The sequence below is a fragment of the Dreissena polymorpha genome, chromosome 14, assembly GCF_020536995.1.
Source record: "Dreissena polymorpha isolate Duluth1 chromosome 14, UMN_Dpol_1.0, whole genome shotgun sequence".
NCBI classification, from domain to species: domain Eukaryota; kingdom Metazoa; phylum Mollusca; class Bivalvia; order Myida; family Dreissenidae; genus Dreissena; species Dreissena polymorpha.
This window is the reverse complement of record NC_068368.1, coordinates 72,670,686-72,688,340: the sequence shown is the minus strand read 5'-3', so window position 1 is coordinate 72,688,340 and position 17,655 is coordinate 72,670,686. Positions and strand designations below refer to the sequence as shown.

The 17,655-nt window shown below is 35.9% G+C and overlaps 1 protein-coding gene and 5 non-coding genes across 6 annotated transcripts; 4 read left to right on the top strand and 2 right to left on the bottom strand.

Moving 5' to 3' along the window:
- Positions 1-3,277: 3,277 nt before the first annotated feature.
- On the bottom strand, positions 3,278-3,349 carry Trnaq-cug (transfer RNA glutamine (anticodon CUG)). Its single transcript has one exon. It is a non-coding gene; the product is annotated as a tRNA-Gln (tRNA).
- A 488-nt stretch (positions 3,350-3,837) lies between these two features.
- Positions 3,838-3,909, top strand: Trnaq-uug (transfer RNA glutamine (anticodon UUG)). Its single transcript has one exon. It is a non-coding gene; the product is annotated as a tRNA-Gln (tRNA).
- Positions 3,910-5,186: 1,277 nt separating this feature from the next.
- Positions 5,187-15,481, top strand: LOC127858028 (calmodulin-A-like). Its single transcript, XM_052394870.1, has 7 exons — positions 5,187-5,331; positions 5,920-5,950; positions 8,598-8,741; positions 10,204-10,287; positions 11,953-12,030; positions 14,706-14,786; positions 15,272-15,481. Exons 1-7 carry the CDS (start codon positions 5,329-5,331, stop codon positions 15,307-15,309), a joined length of 459 nt encoding a protein of 152 aa, XP_052250830.1. The 5' UTR covers positions 5,187-5,328; the 3' UTR covers positions 15,310-15,481.
- Trnad-guc (transfer RNA aspartic acid (anticodon GUC)) lies at positions 5,787-5,858 on the top strand. Its single transcript has one exon. It is a non-coding gene; the product is annotated as a tRNA-Asp (tRNA).
- Trnav-aac (transfer RNA valine (anticodon AAC)) lies at positions 6,280-6,352 on the bottom strand. Its single transcript has one exon. It is a non-coding gene; the product is annotated as a tRNA-Val (tRNA).
- Positions 11,739-11,812, top strand: Trnan-guu (transfer RNA asparagine (anticodon GUU)). Its single transcript has one exon. It is a non-coding gene; the product is annotated as a tRNA-Asn (tRNA).
- Positions 15,482-17,655: the final 2,174 nt, after the last annotated feature.

The window sequence follows — 17,655 nt, the reverse complement described above, 5'->3', positions numbered from 1 at the left end:
CTTAGTTCATTGTTTGAATAATATTAATCACATTGGTAGTGACGTGTTTAGTATATGAATAAACCTGGAAAACTGGCCAGCGATTTGTGTACTATTTTAATGCCTTACACGATTAGTACTTGTTAAATCTGTTTTATTAAGAACGATTTAAACAACGCGTTTATATATACGAGTTGTTGATCGGAAAAGAACTCATAGTAGTAATATATCTAGTAAGTTAAAAAAAGTTTAACTTACTACTTTATATTGAAATATCATCACATGTAACGGTGTAGTAATGGTAGGAGAAAAACACATCTAGTAAGTTAAAAACAGTTTAACTTACTACTTTATATTGAAATATCATCATATATAACGGTGTAGTAAAGGTAGGAGAAAAACACATCTAGTAAGTTAAAAACAGTTTAACTTACTACTTTATATTGAAATATCATCATATATAACGGTGTAGTAAAGGTAGGAGAAAAAACACAATACATCACTGGCCTTGTCTAAGTCATCCACGTAGTGTCAATGCGCTTAAATCATTTCATTCTGCCGTTTAAGGGGGTCAGACAGCGCTGCCCTGTGTGGGTTTCTGGCCATGCCCCGTTCTGTGTTAGGATGATGGGGGACACGATCGTTTGAAACAAAAGGCGAGTGTATTTCAGTCGAGCTCTGGGAAAACCGTGCTTAATGCATGCACTTTAAGTGTCTTCAAAAATAAGCACATGTTGTCTGCAATTGATAATCAGGTACGGCACTTAAGCCAAAAAGTCGATTTTTGTTTGGAAGATATTTTGTTTAAATTAAAAATGCATAGAAAGGGATAGTGCCGTCTCTGAGCAGTCTGTTCGAAATGCACAGGCTAATCTGAAAATAAACTGTATGCACTTTCAATAAGTCCCGTCTTCCCAGATTGAGTATCGAGCGTCGACTAGGTCTTTTTGTAGAACTCAAAAGCCACCATTCTCTAATGCTTTATAGGAACTGGCTAGTTATAGAAATTCGCCGAGATATTATGTCCAAGAACATTCTCACAAATGTTTCTAATAATCTGATTTCAACTTTTAGAAATATTGAGCGGACATCGTCTTCCTTGACACCGCCCGCCTGCCACCCAACGGTAGCCACATGTGTTCCCATTATACACCTGTTTAAACGGGCGTTTACAATAACGGATCCAGCTTTACAACTGATTGATAACATTGTTAAAATGACAAAATGGTACATACAGATGTAGCTAAAAAGATGTATTCTATTTCTTTGACAGGGCATAACAATAAACAACAAATAAATACAGATATAGAAATTACAATCGTTTTGCTGTACAAACATTTGTACAAATAAAACATATTAATTGTATAAAAATAATAAGATGTGAAAGTATATTTGTACATTGATATCTTGTATCTATAATTTAACCCTTTTATGTCAAGCGACTAGAATAAAGGTCTTGGCAAACAGCGTAGACCCAGATGAGACGCCACATGATGCGGCGTCTCGTCAGGGTTTGCGCTGTTTGCTCACAGGAATTTCTGCAAGAAATATTCTAAATATAGAAATAAATATTCTAGAAATCCCTAATTTTGGAAATAAATTAATCCAATTTAGAAGGATGGGAGAGTCCACTAGGCATAAATGGGTTAAAGTCGATTGTTAAGCTACGCGCATCATTATTGTGCCCCGGAACTTGTCTCTGTTCATTTCTCGGAAAAGTAGTGTTTGTTTGAAGGGCCAAACCACGTAAAGATCGGCTTACGCTATAATATGAGTCGTGTTCTGAGAAAACTGGGCATAATGCATGTGCGTAAAGTGCCATCCCAGATTAGCCTGTGCAGTTCTCTTTTTAGTCTCTTTTTAGCAAAATCTAATATAGGCGAAAAGTGTCGTCCCTGATTAGCCTGTGCAGACTGCAAAGGCTAATCTGGGATGACACTTTACTCACATACATTATGCCCAGTTTTCTCAGAACACGCTATAATATGAATTTGTTTATTTTACATAATTGTGACATTTTAAAATTTGATTTAGTTTCACTGTATATACTTACCGCGAATAGTACATGGATTATATTTGATAAAAAATAAAGTTAAATATAAACAGTTAAATTAAAATAAATAAATTTCAAAGTATCGATTGAAATCTCGTCATACACAAAGAAACTGAATGTAGTGAAGGGAAATCATTAATAAGATCGCCTATGCTATCTACATAAGAATCATTTGAGTCTCAAAACTGAACTCTGCTGACATCAACATAGAAAAGTTTAGTTATTTCTGTTGAATGCTCGTGCGCAGTGACTAAAACGTGAGTTTTGAGACACACAAAAAAGTATTGTCCTATTTTATAAATTTTCATGGGGACGGTGTGTCTGAGTTAACGAACGTGTTTTTTAAGTATACGAGGTCCTTCCGCGCCTGAGGATGTATTACGTGCGGACCCGGGGTGCGTGCACTATTGACTTACTAAACTAAAAAAACGTTGAGGACGACTTTTGCAGTATAGCTGCACGATTCCTTGTTATTTAGATGTTACTTACAGATCTTCAATATGGTTGTGGTCTTGTGATGTGTACGGACACCGAAGTACCCGGAGCTTACACCGCCTGCCTGATATTGTGACCTCCAAACTAACTCACATGCTTCTGGGAACGGGAATTGAACCCGTGTCGCCTAGACACGGAGCGCGTGTACCAAATACCGCGCTAAACGGACAGTATACGCGTGGTTTCGCGGCCGGATTTCCGCATTTTATGTCTGGTTCTCGCCTCCTTTTTACGCCGACAACACCGTATCATAGGTTGGTACGTACAAAGACAATATTCATCTTCGAGCATTGTGTGCGTGTAGTGGAAAGTATGGTTTAATAAGGTGGGCATCCGACTTTCAGATCAATGAACAAAAGGAAAACAGTCTTAACTTTCATCAGATCTATAATGTCCACGTATGTTTGCTGTACAAAAACAACAACAAGATTCTTAAATGACACGCGTCATGCGAAAATGTGCCTTAATACAATTTTAACAGCTTTGCCTTTTTTTTGTTCAGTCACATTTAATATTGTATTCATATTATATTGAGCTACTGTATCGAAATAATTTGTTAGTTTAAGGAGTTTGGTGTAGACATTTGATTAAACTAGATTTGTATCTATTTCATTACCATGAAATCACCGGTTCATGTAAGTTAATCTTAATTACATAATTACTGATTTAAAAAAGAAGGATTTTTTTTTTAATGAATACTTCGTTAAATTTATACAACAAAATGAAAACAAAAAACGAAGGAAAAAATTCAGGTCCCACCGAGATTTGAACTCGGATCGCAAGATTCAGAGTCTTGAGTGCTAACCATTACACCATGGAACCTCGCTGCTCACTCATACAGCTTAGTAGTATAGATAGCTTATACACTCCCCAGCTTGTCACAGCAATCGGATTTTCCCACGGTTATTTTAGGTTATCTATCTAATTATAGAAACAAACTGCTTCCGGTAAACGTCAACAAAATACACAAAGAAAACGTCTAGTAAATTGTTATTATTTTAACGTCCAATTTTTATGTGTATTTACTTAATAATAATTATTATTATAAATTGATAGAGAATTTCTCTGAAATAAAACTGTTTGCTATCAGAGTAGATAAAGTAAAGTTATTATCAACATCGGTATCTACTCTAATCGTTTCTGGTTTATTTAGCAATCATTTCTAATCAGTATTTTAATTTGAGTATGCTTTATTATACACTAATATAAAGTCTACAATTTAACAATGTGTATGCATGTGCTTTTAACAATTTAATTTAGGTGAACTGTCCCAGTGCTAAATAACAAAGACGCGTGCAAATAGAGTAGTTGGTCCCGTGGTGTAATGGTTAGCACTCTGGACTTTGAATCCAGCGATCCGAGTTCAAATCTCGGCGGGACCTCTTTGTTTTAAAAAAATACAATTGCACAACATAAGCAATGGCAAAAACCACGCTAAACAATCCACGTATGCATTCAAGTGCACTATATTCTTTATCGTCATTTTTAATCTAATTTACCTTCCAGAAGCTTTCAATGAGCTTTCGAATAAATGTTTTAATATAATTTATATTACGCTTTATGAATTTGCGTGTAAAATAAGTTTCCATAGGCTTTATGCCATGGCATGTTAAGTTTCACACAGTATAATATATATTATTATTTATTATAAAAGTTATGATGTTTTTATTCGTATTTTCGTGTGTTCTGAAATTATTTCTCAGAGGGTTAGCGGGGGTACCAACAGATAAGATAGGACGTCCCGATACCAGAGGCGAAGGCGAAACAATAAACGTGTGTTGAGCCAACCAAGAAATACATGTCGAATGAAGACACAAGCATTATTTAAATCATCAATTGGCAAATTCATTAGCTGTTTCTTCTTTTCCCCTTCTTCTCCACTTCCTTCTTCCTGCTATTCTTCTCTTATTCTTATTCTTCTTAGTAGTCTTTTCTAAGTCTCTGCTTTGTATTTTCAGTGTAAGTGTTGTTATACTATTTGTATCTGCTGCATCATTATCATTTGTATTCTCGCTATTGGTTATTTGTTGTAAACGTATGGATATGAAATGCAATTGAATCAATAAATTTCCCGTGAGACCCTTGAAGTTTTTATAAAAAAAATTCGTTTGTTTTCACAAACATCTCCAAAGTAGGGTTAGTAAGGCTCATTGTGGACCTGAAATTGCTTGAAGTCACCCGGGGGTGACGAGAAGCCGATTCTTGTCACCCTAGGGTTACTTTATCCCGAGTCATGTCACCCTGGGGTAACTTCAATCCGACCGGGTGACTAGAATCAGCTTGAAGTCACCACAGGGTGACATGAATCGGCTTTTAGTCACCCCCGGGTGACTTCAAGACATTTCAGGTCGGCAATGACCCAATGAGCGTTAGTAAGTCGGTCAAACTTGTTTATTTGTCCAAAAACCTTTCTCTTTATTTAAAAGTGAATTTTACGAATTTGATTAAAGACTAATTATTGAAAACTCCAAATGGAATACCAAAAAAAAAAATATGCGTCGATCAGGTTATTTAAAAAAACTTTTTAAAAACCTCATCATTTGCGCTTTATATTCGAGCAAGCAAAGATTATGACAACATTCCAAACATCCAACATCAGACGTCCTGGGTGATTGTAATTACTTCAATAAAGGGACATAAACTGTTTATGACCATTTTAAGCCGCATTGCGATCGACATTGATATCTGCGCAATGCGACAGAAAAGGAATGATTAATAAACAAATGTGATCATATTGAATTCAGTCTTAATTTGTGTTTCTTTGCAATCACTTGTGGATTTTATTACATACTGCGAAGAAAATGGTATACTTAATAAATTAAGTTAATAGCTATAATATTAATAATAGATAATAATGTAAATTACATTTGTTGCTTTCAATATGCACTCTTTTAATGATTTTATTATTAGATAAAATCATTATGTATTGATATATCATTTGTCTTTTTTTAGCCAGTGGTTATAACTTTGGACACAACGCTGTCATAAAAATTGATAAATGTCAAAACATGCTTAGTTTGCTAGATTAAGACACGTTTAACAAAATATGTAATTATTTATACAATAAACTTTAGATTTAAATACGAGGCGATAAATAAATGCCGTTCATCGTAACTGAATGCGCTTATGGAAAATATTCCGTCAAAATATTAATAAGATTTGATGTATATTGGGTTAATCTTTCCAAGGGAGACTATAAGTAACAGTTTACTTGTCAGTGTAAGAGAGATAGTCATAAATATTGTCACTGGTGGTTGTCTCCTCGATAGTATAGTGGTAAGTATCCCCGCCTGTCACGCGGGAGACCGGGGTTCGATTCCCCGTCGGGGAGCTCTTTTTTTTAAACCACTGTTTTTTTATTTATTATTGTATTTTATATTTCATTATTGCAGACCGAAACGTTAACAGACGAACAAGTCTCTGGTAAGTTCTATGATTTCATTTGTTGTTATATAATGTAAAGAAGAACAATGATTTAATTTGTTATTATATAATGTAAAGAAGAAAAATATTATACTCATATAATGAATCTTATATTTATATTATTATAACGATGGTAGTTTACAGCATGTTACAAATACATATATATATCTTCAACATCAACATACCTGTAAAAGACGTCGAATATCCTTTTGAATTTTATAATTATTTCAGTTGTAATAAGTATTTAATTACTAGTTATTGGAATCAAAAAGCGATTAATAAATTTTGCTCTTTTGTTATAAATAAAAAAAAATATATTAAAAAAAGTGTGATTCCACTGGGGATTGAACCCAGGACCATCGGCGTGTTAAGCAGATGTGATAACCACTACACCATGGAATCAGCTGGCAATAAGCGTGGTAAAATTGAGCTTTGAGTAAACTATCGGTGTTAAAAAGGTTACACGACACTATAAAATGCGTGTTACCTCGTTCAAATTGTAGAACGCTACAGGTTTAATATTTAAGAGTATAATTTACTTATGATTTTAAATTTGATGTTAAATATGATAAAAAAGATATTCATTAAATATTTGGTTGTAAACATGTCGCTGGTACTTTCATCTGTCTACAAAGAGTAACGGTGCAACAGTGAACACAAGTTCACTTTCCGTTGATTTAATTGCACTCGACAATGGATGTTGTTGTTTTTTTCCGATTGATTGGCGGCTATTTATTTTATTTTCAACATGGTATCCGTATATTGTATGTAGATTTTTTCAAGTTTATATAAACACATACACACCAAGTGACAAAATTGTAATATAAGTTATAACTGTTATCTTATCATTGGTAAGTATTTCTCGCAATCAACCCAAAAAAGAACAAAAATTTACTTCTTTTTATTTGTATAATGTTTGAAGTATTAACATAAGCCCTTGTTTAGTACCAGTTATGACGACGCACACTTAATATACTAACACTTTTTCTTTGTGATTTAAAGTTAACGAAAAAAAGTTTGGTCGGCCTTCCCATTTTTCCGGTCTAAGTTCAACAAACAACAAACTTTCAAGCTTTATAACTTCAGAACTCGATAAGTAATATTTAGAACATTACGTAAACTTTGTTCTTTAACCCATGTATGCCTAGCGTCTAGAAAAACAGGCCTTGGCAAACAGCTTAGACCCAGATGAGACGCTGCATGATGCGGCGTCTCATCAGGGTCTGCGCTGTTTTCTTAAAATAGAAAGAAATATACTAGACATCCCTTTTTTGGAAATAAATTGATCCAATTTAGAAGGATCGGAGAGTCCACTAGGCATAAATGGGTTAATATTGGTTAAAAAGATGTTGAACGAGCGCAGGGTACAGGGGCAGAATCAACGGAGTTTTCAGCGGTTTACACACGGGCTGGACAGAATGTAAACACACTGTTAAGAACTTAATTTTTCTAATATCTCAGGTTATTTAAATACATTTGCAAAACTATTTAGTGCATAAAAGACACTTTTTGTTGCAGTTAGTGCCGATATCTTCAGGTGTAAGAATACATCATTGAATACGTCTGAAATCGTTGACACAATTTCACATTGCGTTAAGCATTACCGTGTACAATGAATGCAGCAGATACCGAATGTTTGAACAAGAACACAGGCTTATTAAATACAGTCATTCCGATGTATTTCACATTGCCTTAAGGAGCACAAAACACTGTCTTGTATGCAGTAGTTGAAATTCTTGAGAATTTTAATTTTAAAAAGTGATTAGAAACAAGACTATTGTCAAGCAATATGGTCCCCTACCGGTGAAACTCCATCTTTTTCTGCAATATTTTTAGTCTATTTGTTGCCATAACAACCAGAATTCTTGACGTAGGAACGAAATGAAACGACGTGCATAATCTCCATATTGCCATCTATCCATGTTTCAAGCTTCATGAAAAAATATTTAGAACTTTTAAAGTTATCGCAGGATCCACCGTTTTAAGCAATATTTCTAGTATATTTGTTGCTATAGCAACCAAAATTCTTGACGTAGGAAAAAAATGAAATGACGTGCATAATCACCATATTGCCATCTGTCCATGTTTCAAGTTTCATGAAAAAATATAAAGAAGTTTTAAAGTTATCGCAGGATCCAGAAAAGTGTTACAGACAGACAGACTCACAGACAGACATACACACAGAGCACAAACCATAAGTCCCCTCCGGTTTCACCGGTAGGGGATAATAAAGCACCACATACCGTCGTGTATACATTCATTAAATTTAAAAGAGGGAACCCCACAAAGTCACGTGATCCTGCATTCTGATATTGGTAACTAACGCTAACACATGTCCGGAATATACCTTGTATTATTCATTGATTTTAAAGCCTCGAACGAGGATAAGTATAATTATATGAGTCACTTTTAAGATAAACCGTGCTTAATGCATGTGCATACAGTGTCGTCCCACATAAGCCTGTGCAGTCTGAACAGACTGATACAATACGACACTTGCCACTTTTATGGAATTGTTCGTTTAAAGAAATTAAAGTTGTTTTCGATTAGCCTATGCGGACTGCAACGCTCGTCTGGGGCAACACACTACGCACATTACTTAAGACCCGTTTTCCCGAGCGAGGCTTAATTATATCATAACACGCAGAGTTCAAGGAGGCGTTCACGCTGTTCGACAAGGACGCGGACGGTACGATAACCACGCGGGAGCTGGGTACGGTGATGCGCTCCCTGGGACAGAACCCGACCGAGACAGAGCTGCAGGCCATGATCAACGAGGTGGACGCTGACGGTAAGTCACTCACTTCACTTTGTCCGTAGTCTGGACGCTGACGGTAAGTCACTCACTTCACTTTGTCCGTAGTCTGGACGCTGACGGTAAGTCACTCACTTCACTTTGTCCGTAGTCTGGACGCTGACGGTAAGTCACTCACTTCACTTTGTCCGTAGTCTGGACGCTGACGGTAAGTCACTCACTTCACTTTGTCCGTAGTCTGGACACGCTGACGGTAAGTCACTCACTTCACTTTGTCCGTAGTCTGGACACGCTGACGGTAAGTCACTCACTTCACTTTGTCCGTAGTCTGGACGCAGTTGGGGAACAATAGTTGACCTGGCAACCAGCCCTCTCCATCTTCTTTCGGACGTTCTAACATCTTCGCTTAATCTAAGTCTGCCTCTTTTGCTCTTTCGCTATTCTAATCCTTTAACTACTGTCTTGGCAAGTCCGGATGATCGTAAGAAATACCCATACCTCTTTAGTTTCTGTTTTTTGACAGTGGTCAGTAGATCTTCGTGTGTAAATAAGTGACGGAAAGTAACCATGATTGGCTTTCGATTAGCAAACTGGTTGCTATGCCCGCTTCTCTTCTAGGCGACCCGGGTTCAGTCCCGTTTGATGCATGTGGGTTTTGTCGGTGATCACCATACAGGATAGGTGGGAGGTGGGAAGTCATCCAGACATTCTGGATAAATACTTCATCAAACTTTATAATCATCCAGTGAAAACTTAATACTAGTAGCTGAAAATTGCATCTTTAATTCAAAATTTAATGAGGAAGGAGTTCTGGGACACACACCGGGTGAACTCATTTTGCAGACTTAGACGTTGAAGGACCTTATAAACTTCGAAATACACACAAATATGTATGCCATGATCGCATAAAACGACGTAATAATGAGCACTACGTCGTGCTTTCGAAGCTGCCAGAAGCCAACCTCGCGTTCGCTCGTAAATGTTTGGAAGCCGGAAATTCACATGGAATATATTTCGACACCAAAAATAGAAACGAGCATTTTGGATGGCGTTAAATCTATGTTACCAGACCAGATCTAGCGTTGAAATTTTGGCTATTGCTACTAGGAACATTTTTTATGAATGAACTGCATTGATTCGGTGATTTTGAGTGTTATTGGGCTTTTATTTTAGATCGATTTCATCGAAACCGAAATGCTATTTAAACGCCTTGGAGTACGTTTCCTTGTTTGAACCAGTACTTGTTGTCTTTGTGTGAGATCTTACTAACGCTCGAATAGTGGAGATCGAACCAGTGACATCCAAGTCTATATTACTAATGATAAAATCTGATGACGGTTACTCTATTACGCATATTTAAGATTTTTCTTTAGTTTTTAATTATGAAAGCTAAAGCGTTCTGAAGTCCAGCTGAGATGGAAATTGCATTTGTGATTGAAATATATACCGGACGTTCACATCGACTCACTCAACTCACAGTCCTTTGTTCTGCCGACAGGAAACGGAACTATCGATTTCCCGGAGTTCCTTACAATGATGGCCAAGAAAATGAAGGACTGTGACAGCGAAGAGGAAATCAGAGGTAAGAAAATCGGTTAAAAACTAGTAAATCCTGTATCGGTATTGCCATACAGATCTTGTTAAAGACGCATCGCCTACTTGATAGCTTAATTTATAACATGCTATACCCTGTTTCCCATGTAATACAACCATTACATATATTTTTTTTAATTACACATGTGTAATACAACATTTTAAAGCGTTTTCATTGGCTTAGATTTCGTTTATTGACCAATCGCATTTTGTTATTTTGCTGAAATTACGTTGCAACGTCAAATGACGTCACGAAATGTACACGACATTCGGGATTTATCATTATGTTTACGTAAATATTTATTTAATTTGCTCATTTAAAAGCATGTGATAAAAAAGATCTGACACTCGTTGTCATGTCATACCATATTTTATTAAACTCGTCCAGGAAATTCGTTAGTAAGCTTGCTTACTAACAAAATTCCTAAAATCGTTTAATAAAATATGGTATGATATGACAACTCGTGCCAGATGCTATATAATATTGTATAGAAATAGATACCGTAAGTTAGTGTTTACTATCAAACTTTCACCAAATCGTTTTAACAGATGTCCGAAGGATTCGACTCTCATATTTATTTGCGTAATATTCAAATATGTATATTTAGTGATCTTTTACTAACGTCATGGAAAAAAACAATAATTTTTTTCCTGATAGAGCGGAGTTTCATTGTTTGGTCTATTACCACTCGATTCTAAGACGGGCACGCTAAATTATTAATAAAAAATAGGATGGAAACCAAAACATTTTGTATGATTTCGTCACTCTTTGCGCAAATATATAATTGGTTCTGAGCATAGTTTATTAAGTTCTTGAGGCCATAACAAACCATATGATGCATCCGATTCATTTAAGTATAATATTTTATATGGTGTAAATGTTTTTATTAGTTTTTTTCTTTACTTTCTTTTCATTCTGGCCGTAAGCCACACACTCGAAAAATGACGAATCAATCACTCACACAATAACGAGTCACTCTAGTACAATGTGTAGTTAAATGTAGAAAAAAATTCTCATTAACTTATGCAGTCCACACAGACTAATCAGGTACGACAATTTTCCGCTTTAACGGAAATGTTCGTTCACATCTCTTTAGCGAAAATCCATTTATTCAGACAGAAAGTTTAGTCCCTGGTTGCGGTGATGATTTAGCAATTGCTTATACCTCTTCGAACAGCCCAAACCATTATATCGCTCACAAAAATAAACAGTTTTCGCGAGAGCATCCTTTTTCCACGTTAATCGATTAGTGCTTAATAAATAATCCCCTCCCCACACGCCAACTTTCTTTGATAGCGATTCATGATGATATATCAACTTTTAAGACACGAACTTATCTTACGAAGGTATACCGAGCTGTTCCTATTATGTCAACAGCTGTCAATTAAGCCCTTCGCGTATTGTTTCGTAAATGTGTCATTTCTGTCTCCAAACATATCGTCTCTGTGGCGCAATCGGTTAGCGCGTTCGGCTGTTAACCGAAAGGTTGGTGGTTCAAGCCCACCCAGGGACGAAATTTTTAGAAAATATAATACGAATAATATGAAGGTCATTCAAAATTATATATTTTTGTGTTCCCTTAAATCTCCTGTTTGATATATGGACTTATTTTATTTATATATTTTTTTGTTTAACCTTTTTATTTGATTTCAGAGGCATTTCGAGTGTTCGACAAAGATGGCAACGGTCAGATCAGCGCCTCGGAGCTGCGTCACGTGATGACGAAAATAGGTCAGACAGTTAGTCCTGTTTAATGCGATGCTTGATAAAATTTTCCTTTTTTTGAATTTCAGCGATGTTCAGCAATTAATATTACCATTTGTGTCTCTTAATTTGTAACTTTTGAATAAATTGACACTAATGGTAGAACAACAACACGCAGTTATTTTATTAAGTATGTATAGCAGAAGCTGAAGTCTCTTTCTTAGGCTGAATTGGTCATTGTCGGCTCGGTTACCCGGGTCCCCGGGTACTCTTTAGTATACTTACATGTACCCCGGGTACGGTAAATATACTAAAACGTACCAGGTCGATATTAGACTGTACATGAGTTGTATTCCCGCCCAAAATCTGATGTCGTAAAACGCGCTACCGATTACCGTAGAACGGTATTGTTTATCTGAATCGAGGAGTTCTGGAATAAACATGCTTTTTGAGTATGAGTATAGAGGCCAATTAACAGAAAATTGACATAAATGTGACCATAATTAATTAAACAAGAGTTCCGCGGTCGGAGATGACCGCATTGAAGCCGGATTTTTGATTTAAATGACAGGAAAGTACCTTTCGTGTTTTTGTCAATGCAATACTTAAATTACTGAAATATTGTTCAAAGGTCAAAATGAAATGTAAGTACTTTTCAAGGCATGAGCAAACCTTGTGTTATGTTTTGAATGCATGCATATACATAACAATTTTAACATTTTAACATTGAAGGTCACAGTGACCTTGACCTTCAAATGAATGACATTGAAATGAGCAGTGGTGATCTTCTAGTACTGGCCAACCTTTATGTCAAGTTTGAAGACTCTAGGTACAAGCATACCAAAGTTATAACATGGAATAAGAACTTTAACATTTTTACCTACCAAAGTTATAAGAACTTTAACATTTTTACATTCAAGGTCACAGTGACCTTGACCTTAGAATGAATGACCTTGAAATGACCAGTGGTCATCTAAGTGTGCTTGCAAACCTTCATGTCAAGTTTGAAGACTCTATGTCCAAGCATACCAAAGTTATAACAATTTTTACATTTTAACATTTAAGGTCACAGTGACCTTGACCTTCAAATGAATGACATTGAAATGACCAGTGGTCATCTTCTAGTACTGGCCAATCTTTATTTCAAGTTTGAAGACTCTAGGTACAAGCATACCAAAGTTATAACATGAAATAAGAACTTTAACATTTTTACATTCAAGGTCACAGTGACCTTGACCTTCAAATGAATGACCTTGAAATGTCCAGTGGTTACTTACTAGTTCTGGCCAACCTTCATGTCAAGTTTCAAGACTCTAGGTCCAAGCATACCAAAGTTATAACAACTTTAACATTTTTACATTCAAGGTCACAGTGACCTTGACCTTCAAATGAATGACCTTGAAATGTCCAGTGGTTACTTACTAGTTCTGGCCAACCTTCATGTCAAGTTTCAAGACTCTAGGTCCAAGCATACCAAAGTTATAACAACTTTAACATTTTTATATTGAAGGTCACAGTGACCTTCACCTTCAAATGAATGACCTTGAAATGACCAGTGGTCATCTGTTAATCCTGGCCAACCTTCATTTCAAGTTTGAAGACTCTAGGTCCAAGCATACCAAAGTTATACCATGAAATAAGAACTTTAACATTTTTACATTCAAGGTCACAGTGACCTTGACCTTCAAATGAATGACCTTGAAATGACCAGTGGTTACTAACTAGTTATGGCCAACCTTCATGTCAAGTTTCAAGACTCTAGGTCCAAGCATACCAAAGTTATAAGAACTTTAACATTTTTTATATTGAAGGTCACAGTGACCTTGACCTTCAAATGAATGACCTTGAAATGACCAGTGGTCATCTGTTAATCCTGGCCAACCTTCATGTCAAGTTTGAAGACTCTAGGTCCAAGCATACCAAAGTTATACCATGAAATAAGAACTTTAACATTTTTTATATTGAAGGTCACAGTGACCTTGACCTTCAAATGAATGACCTTGAAATGACCAGTGGTCATCTGTTAATCCTGGCCAACCTTCATGTCAAGTTTGAAGACTCTAGGTCCAAGCATACCAAAGTTATACCATGAAATAAGAACTTTAACATTTTCGAGCACGCCGCCACCCCGCCACCCCGCCACCCCGCCCCCCCACCCCGCCACCCCGCCACCCCGCCCGCCCGCCCGACAACATCAATCTATAAGCCGAGATTTTTTCGAAAAAAATCCGGCTAAAAAGTAGCCGACAGCGACCGATTTAGCGTTAAAATTCCCGGGTACGTTTTAGTATATTCACCTTATCCGGGGAACTTTGAAGTATACGTCAATGTACCCGGGGTAAAACAAATATGCTTAACAGTACCCAGGAGTATTGCAATATGCAATAATGCGTATTTTTGTACCCGTGGAATATGATAGTTTTCTGAAAGAGTGCACGGGGTACTTTTACCTGAGTCAAAAACGACGAATTTAATTAATTTAGTTCCTAAACGGTTGATTTTCTGACGTTTTTCGATAAACTTTTACAGACCTATTTGAACTTTGTACAATCGCACTAGTAACAAAAACAATATGGTATACTAATTTAATCAATATGAATATAAAAATAGAGCCCTATTGTTTAACGTTCAATCAAATACTTTTTTTAACGTTTACTGTAAGTGCTGCATAGGTTTATTTATCTAAGAGAGGTCACTTTAAGGTGAAAAGCTGACAGACGAAGAAGTGGACGAGATGATCAAGGAGGCTGATGTAGATGGTGACGGCCAGGTCAACTATGAAGGTAACAACAAAAACATCAACAACATCAGCACCATCATCAATAAGCAAGCAACAACAGCAGCATTAACGAGAGCCAACAGCAAATTGACAATAAAATTTCCACTACTACTACTACTGCTACTGCTGCTGCTGCTGCTACTGCTACTGCTGCTGCTACTACTACTACTATTACTACTTCTACTACTACTACTACTACTTCTACTACTACTACTACTACTACTACTACTACTACTACTACTACTTCTACTTCTACTTCTACATCTTCTCATCATAATCATCATTATCATCATCATCATCATCATAATCATCATCATCATCATCATCATCATCATCATCATCATCATCATCATCATCATCATCATCATCTATTCACTATCGGCCAAAGCGGTGTCGTTTCGTTTAAGAATTTTGATTCATGTGCAGCTTTTATTTCATCTACTCCCATAATGGATAGTATGTTGTTTGCATCTCTTCGATTTTCTGCAGAATTCGTACAGATGATGACGAGTGGACGGTTGAAGTGAGAAAGATGGACTATAGCTACAACAAAGTCTCCACGATTTAAAGGGAATTGTTTACAGATTTTAGCATTTTTAGATGTGTGTCATTAAATGATTTAAATTTATAAATGTAAACGTCGGAGCTCAAACACTCCAGTGTAAAACAGGAATAAAAAAACAAGAAGATAAAAAGTAATCCACACCTTGGCTTGAACCACTGACCCTTGGAGTAAATATGTTTTTATACTTAACGGAGCCTTTTCACAGATTTTGGCATATTTTGAAGTTTGTCATTAAATGCTTTATATTGATAAATGTAAACATTGGATCTTAAAAGCTCCAGTAAACAATCAAGAATAAAATTAAAAAAAGGAAAAAGAGTAGCCGGTACCAGGGCTCGAACCAGTGACCTCCGAAGTCCTGGAGTTAGTCTGAAGTAAAAACGCATTAGCTCTCTCGGCTTTTCCGCCAGGCATACACAGGTTAATAAGTATTTTATACCTTATATAACCAATCTTCGTAGTTTCGTAAATTTAAACGACAACAACAGAACTCTCCAAATTATTCAATCGTTTCGCGTTGCAACGCTTTATAATTTTTAGGTTTTCAAATCGTCAAAAGATACATATAATGGCTATATTGGACTATGGTAAATGTTCAGTAATACTGTTTCCTCACAAATATCATAACTAAAACGAAAATTTGCGAATCTTAAACAACTTTTTTCAATTTTGTCAATTAACCTAACCGTGAAAAGATCCCTTTAATATAAATTATCCTCGTAATGTCACAAAATATGACGCTAAAATCAGAAATCTCTAAAATATTCAAATATAAGAGCATGATAAATGGTCAATATGCTTCTTTGGACTTGGAATTGTAAACGATAGATATATAATCTCACAGTTTAACTCCCACAATTAGTGAAGGACGCAATATTCCGTGTAAATTTATGTTTAAAGTTCCTGACCCGCGAATCTTCCGTACATGTTTCCGTTAGATAAATCGTGTCTAGTATTTCGCGTTTGAGGCTATTGAACGTATTATAAAAACATTAACAAGAGACCAATCTGTACTCATGTGTTATGCTCAAAATACTCTTGTGAGATCACCAAATCTTCTTTTTGTCAATACATGCACCCCCAACCTACCGAGTATTGAATGTACACCCATGTTACACAAACACGGCTAATCCAAACACAGAGACCTACAGGGATGTGCCGGAAAAAAAAGGTTTGTTGAACTTAAATGCATGACGATATTAATCATTCATCTTTGTTAAGTTTGTCATAGACCGGTAGGAACCGTTGGAGAAAAAAAAACAACACAGTTTCACTGCTTTGTGTTAGTTTCGACTTAGCATATGTTTAGCATTTTTTATTGCAATTTTCGAATATACAAGATCAAAGATAACAAGATAGCAAGAAAGAAGCCTTGAATCTTCACTTGTTCGTTATTGGACACAATAGAAATTTAATTGAGTGTAATCGCACCGCTAGAGCGTTAAAATAACTTGGTCGGTATAGATTAATTCAAGCGATACAAGCATTTTCCGCAATAGTCGTTATTTATGATATATATCCAGGTGTTCTCTCGATATTGTATTGTCGTAGGTGTCTTTTCCACCTCGACCTATGCTACATTCTTTTTTGTTTTAACGATCGGTCCTGATTTTTTTACAAATAAATGTAACGTTCCTTTTTGTATTGTATAATTCAGTTGAATATGTCGAAAATACCGCAAAACAAACAATGCGAACGTGAAATAAAATATTTATTAAGAGTAAAATATATTCCTTTTGCAAAAAGTACGTAGGAGTATACATTTGTATTGTGTATGATATTCAGAGTAAAACAAACAGAGTGTCGGCAACATTATTGCATAGTCAAACATCTATATGTCATAATAAAAATGCAAAAACTTCATACGATCTCACCACCTATCACGAGTTATGTGTACACATGAACACATACAAAGTTATGCGTGTATCAAGATTCCCGAAAAAGACGACCAATAATATGCACTGTTTTCATATAAAGAACAAGCTGAATATCCATTAGACTGCACCCTGACTTGCTCACCAACAGCAACTGTGGCAAACGCTTGCATACTGCTACAAGCCATGCTGCTGCCTGCTAGGCTAACGGAAGTCTGTAAAGAAGTTCCATCTTTCACAATTTTCAGACATCCCCAATTACTTGAAACTGAACAATACTGGACTGCAAACATAAAAACGTAAATAGACAAGTTTACATAATTGCATGGTTATTTAAAAACTTAATAATGCTCAACGCGCATCACGTGTTTATCTTCACGTTCCTATAACTAAACGTTAACATTTTATTAAATAATTGAAAAAGCCATCGACAT

What these genes read in the sequence shown, in the direction of transcription:
- LOC127858028 (XM_052394870.1), top strand. An exon ending in CAACGAGGTGGACGCTGACG is followed by an intron (nt 8,742 to 10,203) that starts GTAAGTCACTCA and finishes TTCTGCCGACAG; the next exon opens with GAAACGGAACTATCGATTTC. An exon ending in CGGCCAGGTCAACTATGAAG is followed by an intron (nt 14,787 to 15,271) that starts GTAACAACAAAA and finishes GATTTTCTGCAG; the next exon opens with AATTCGTACAGATGATGACG.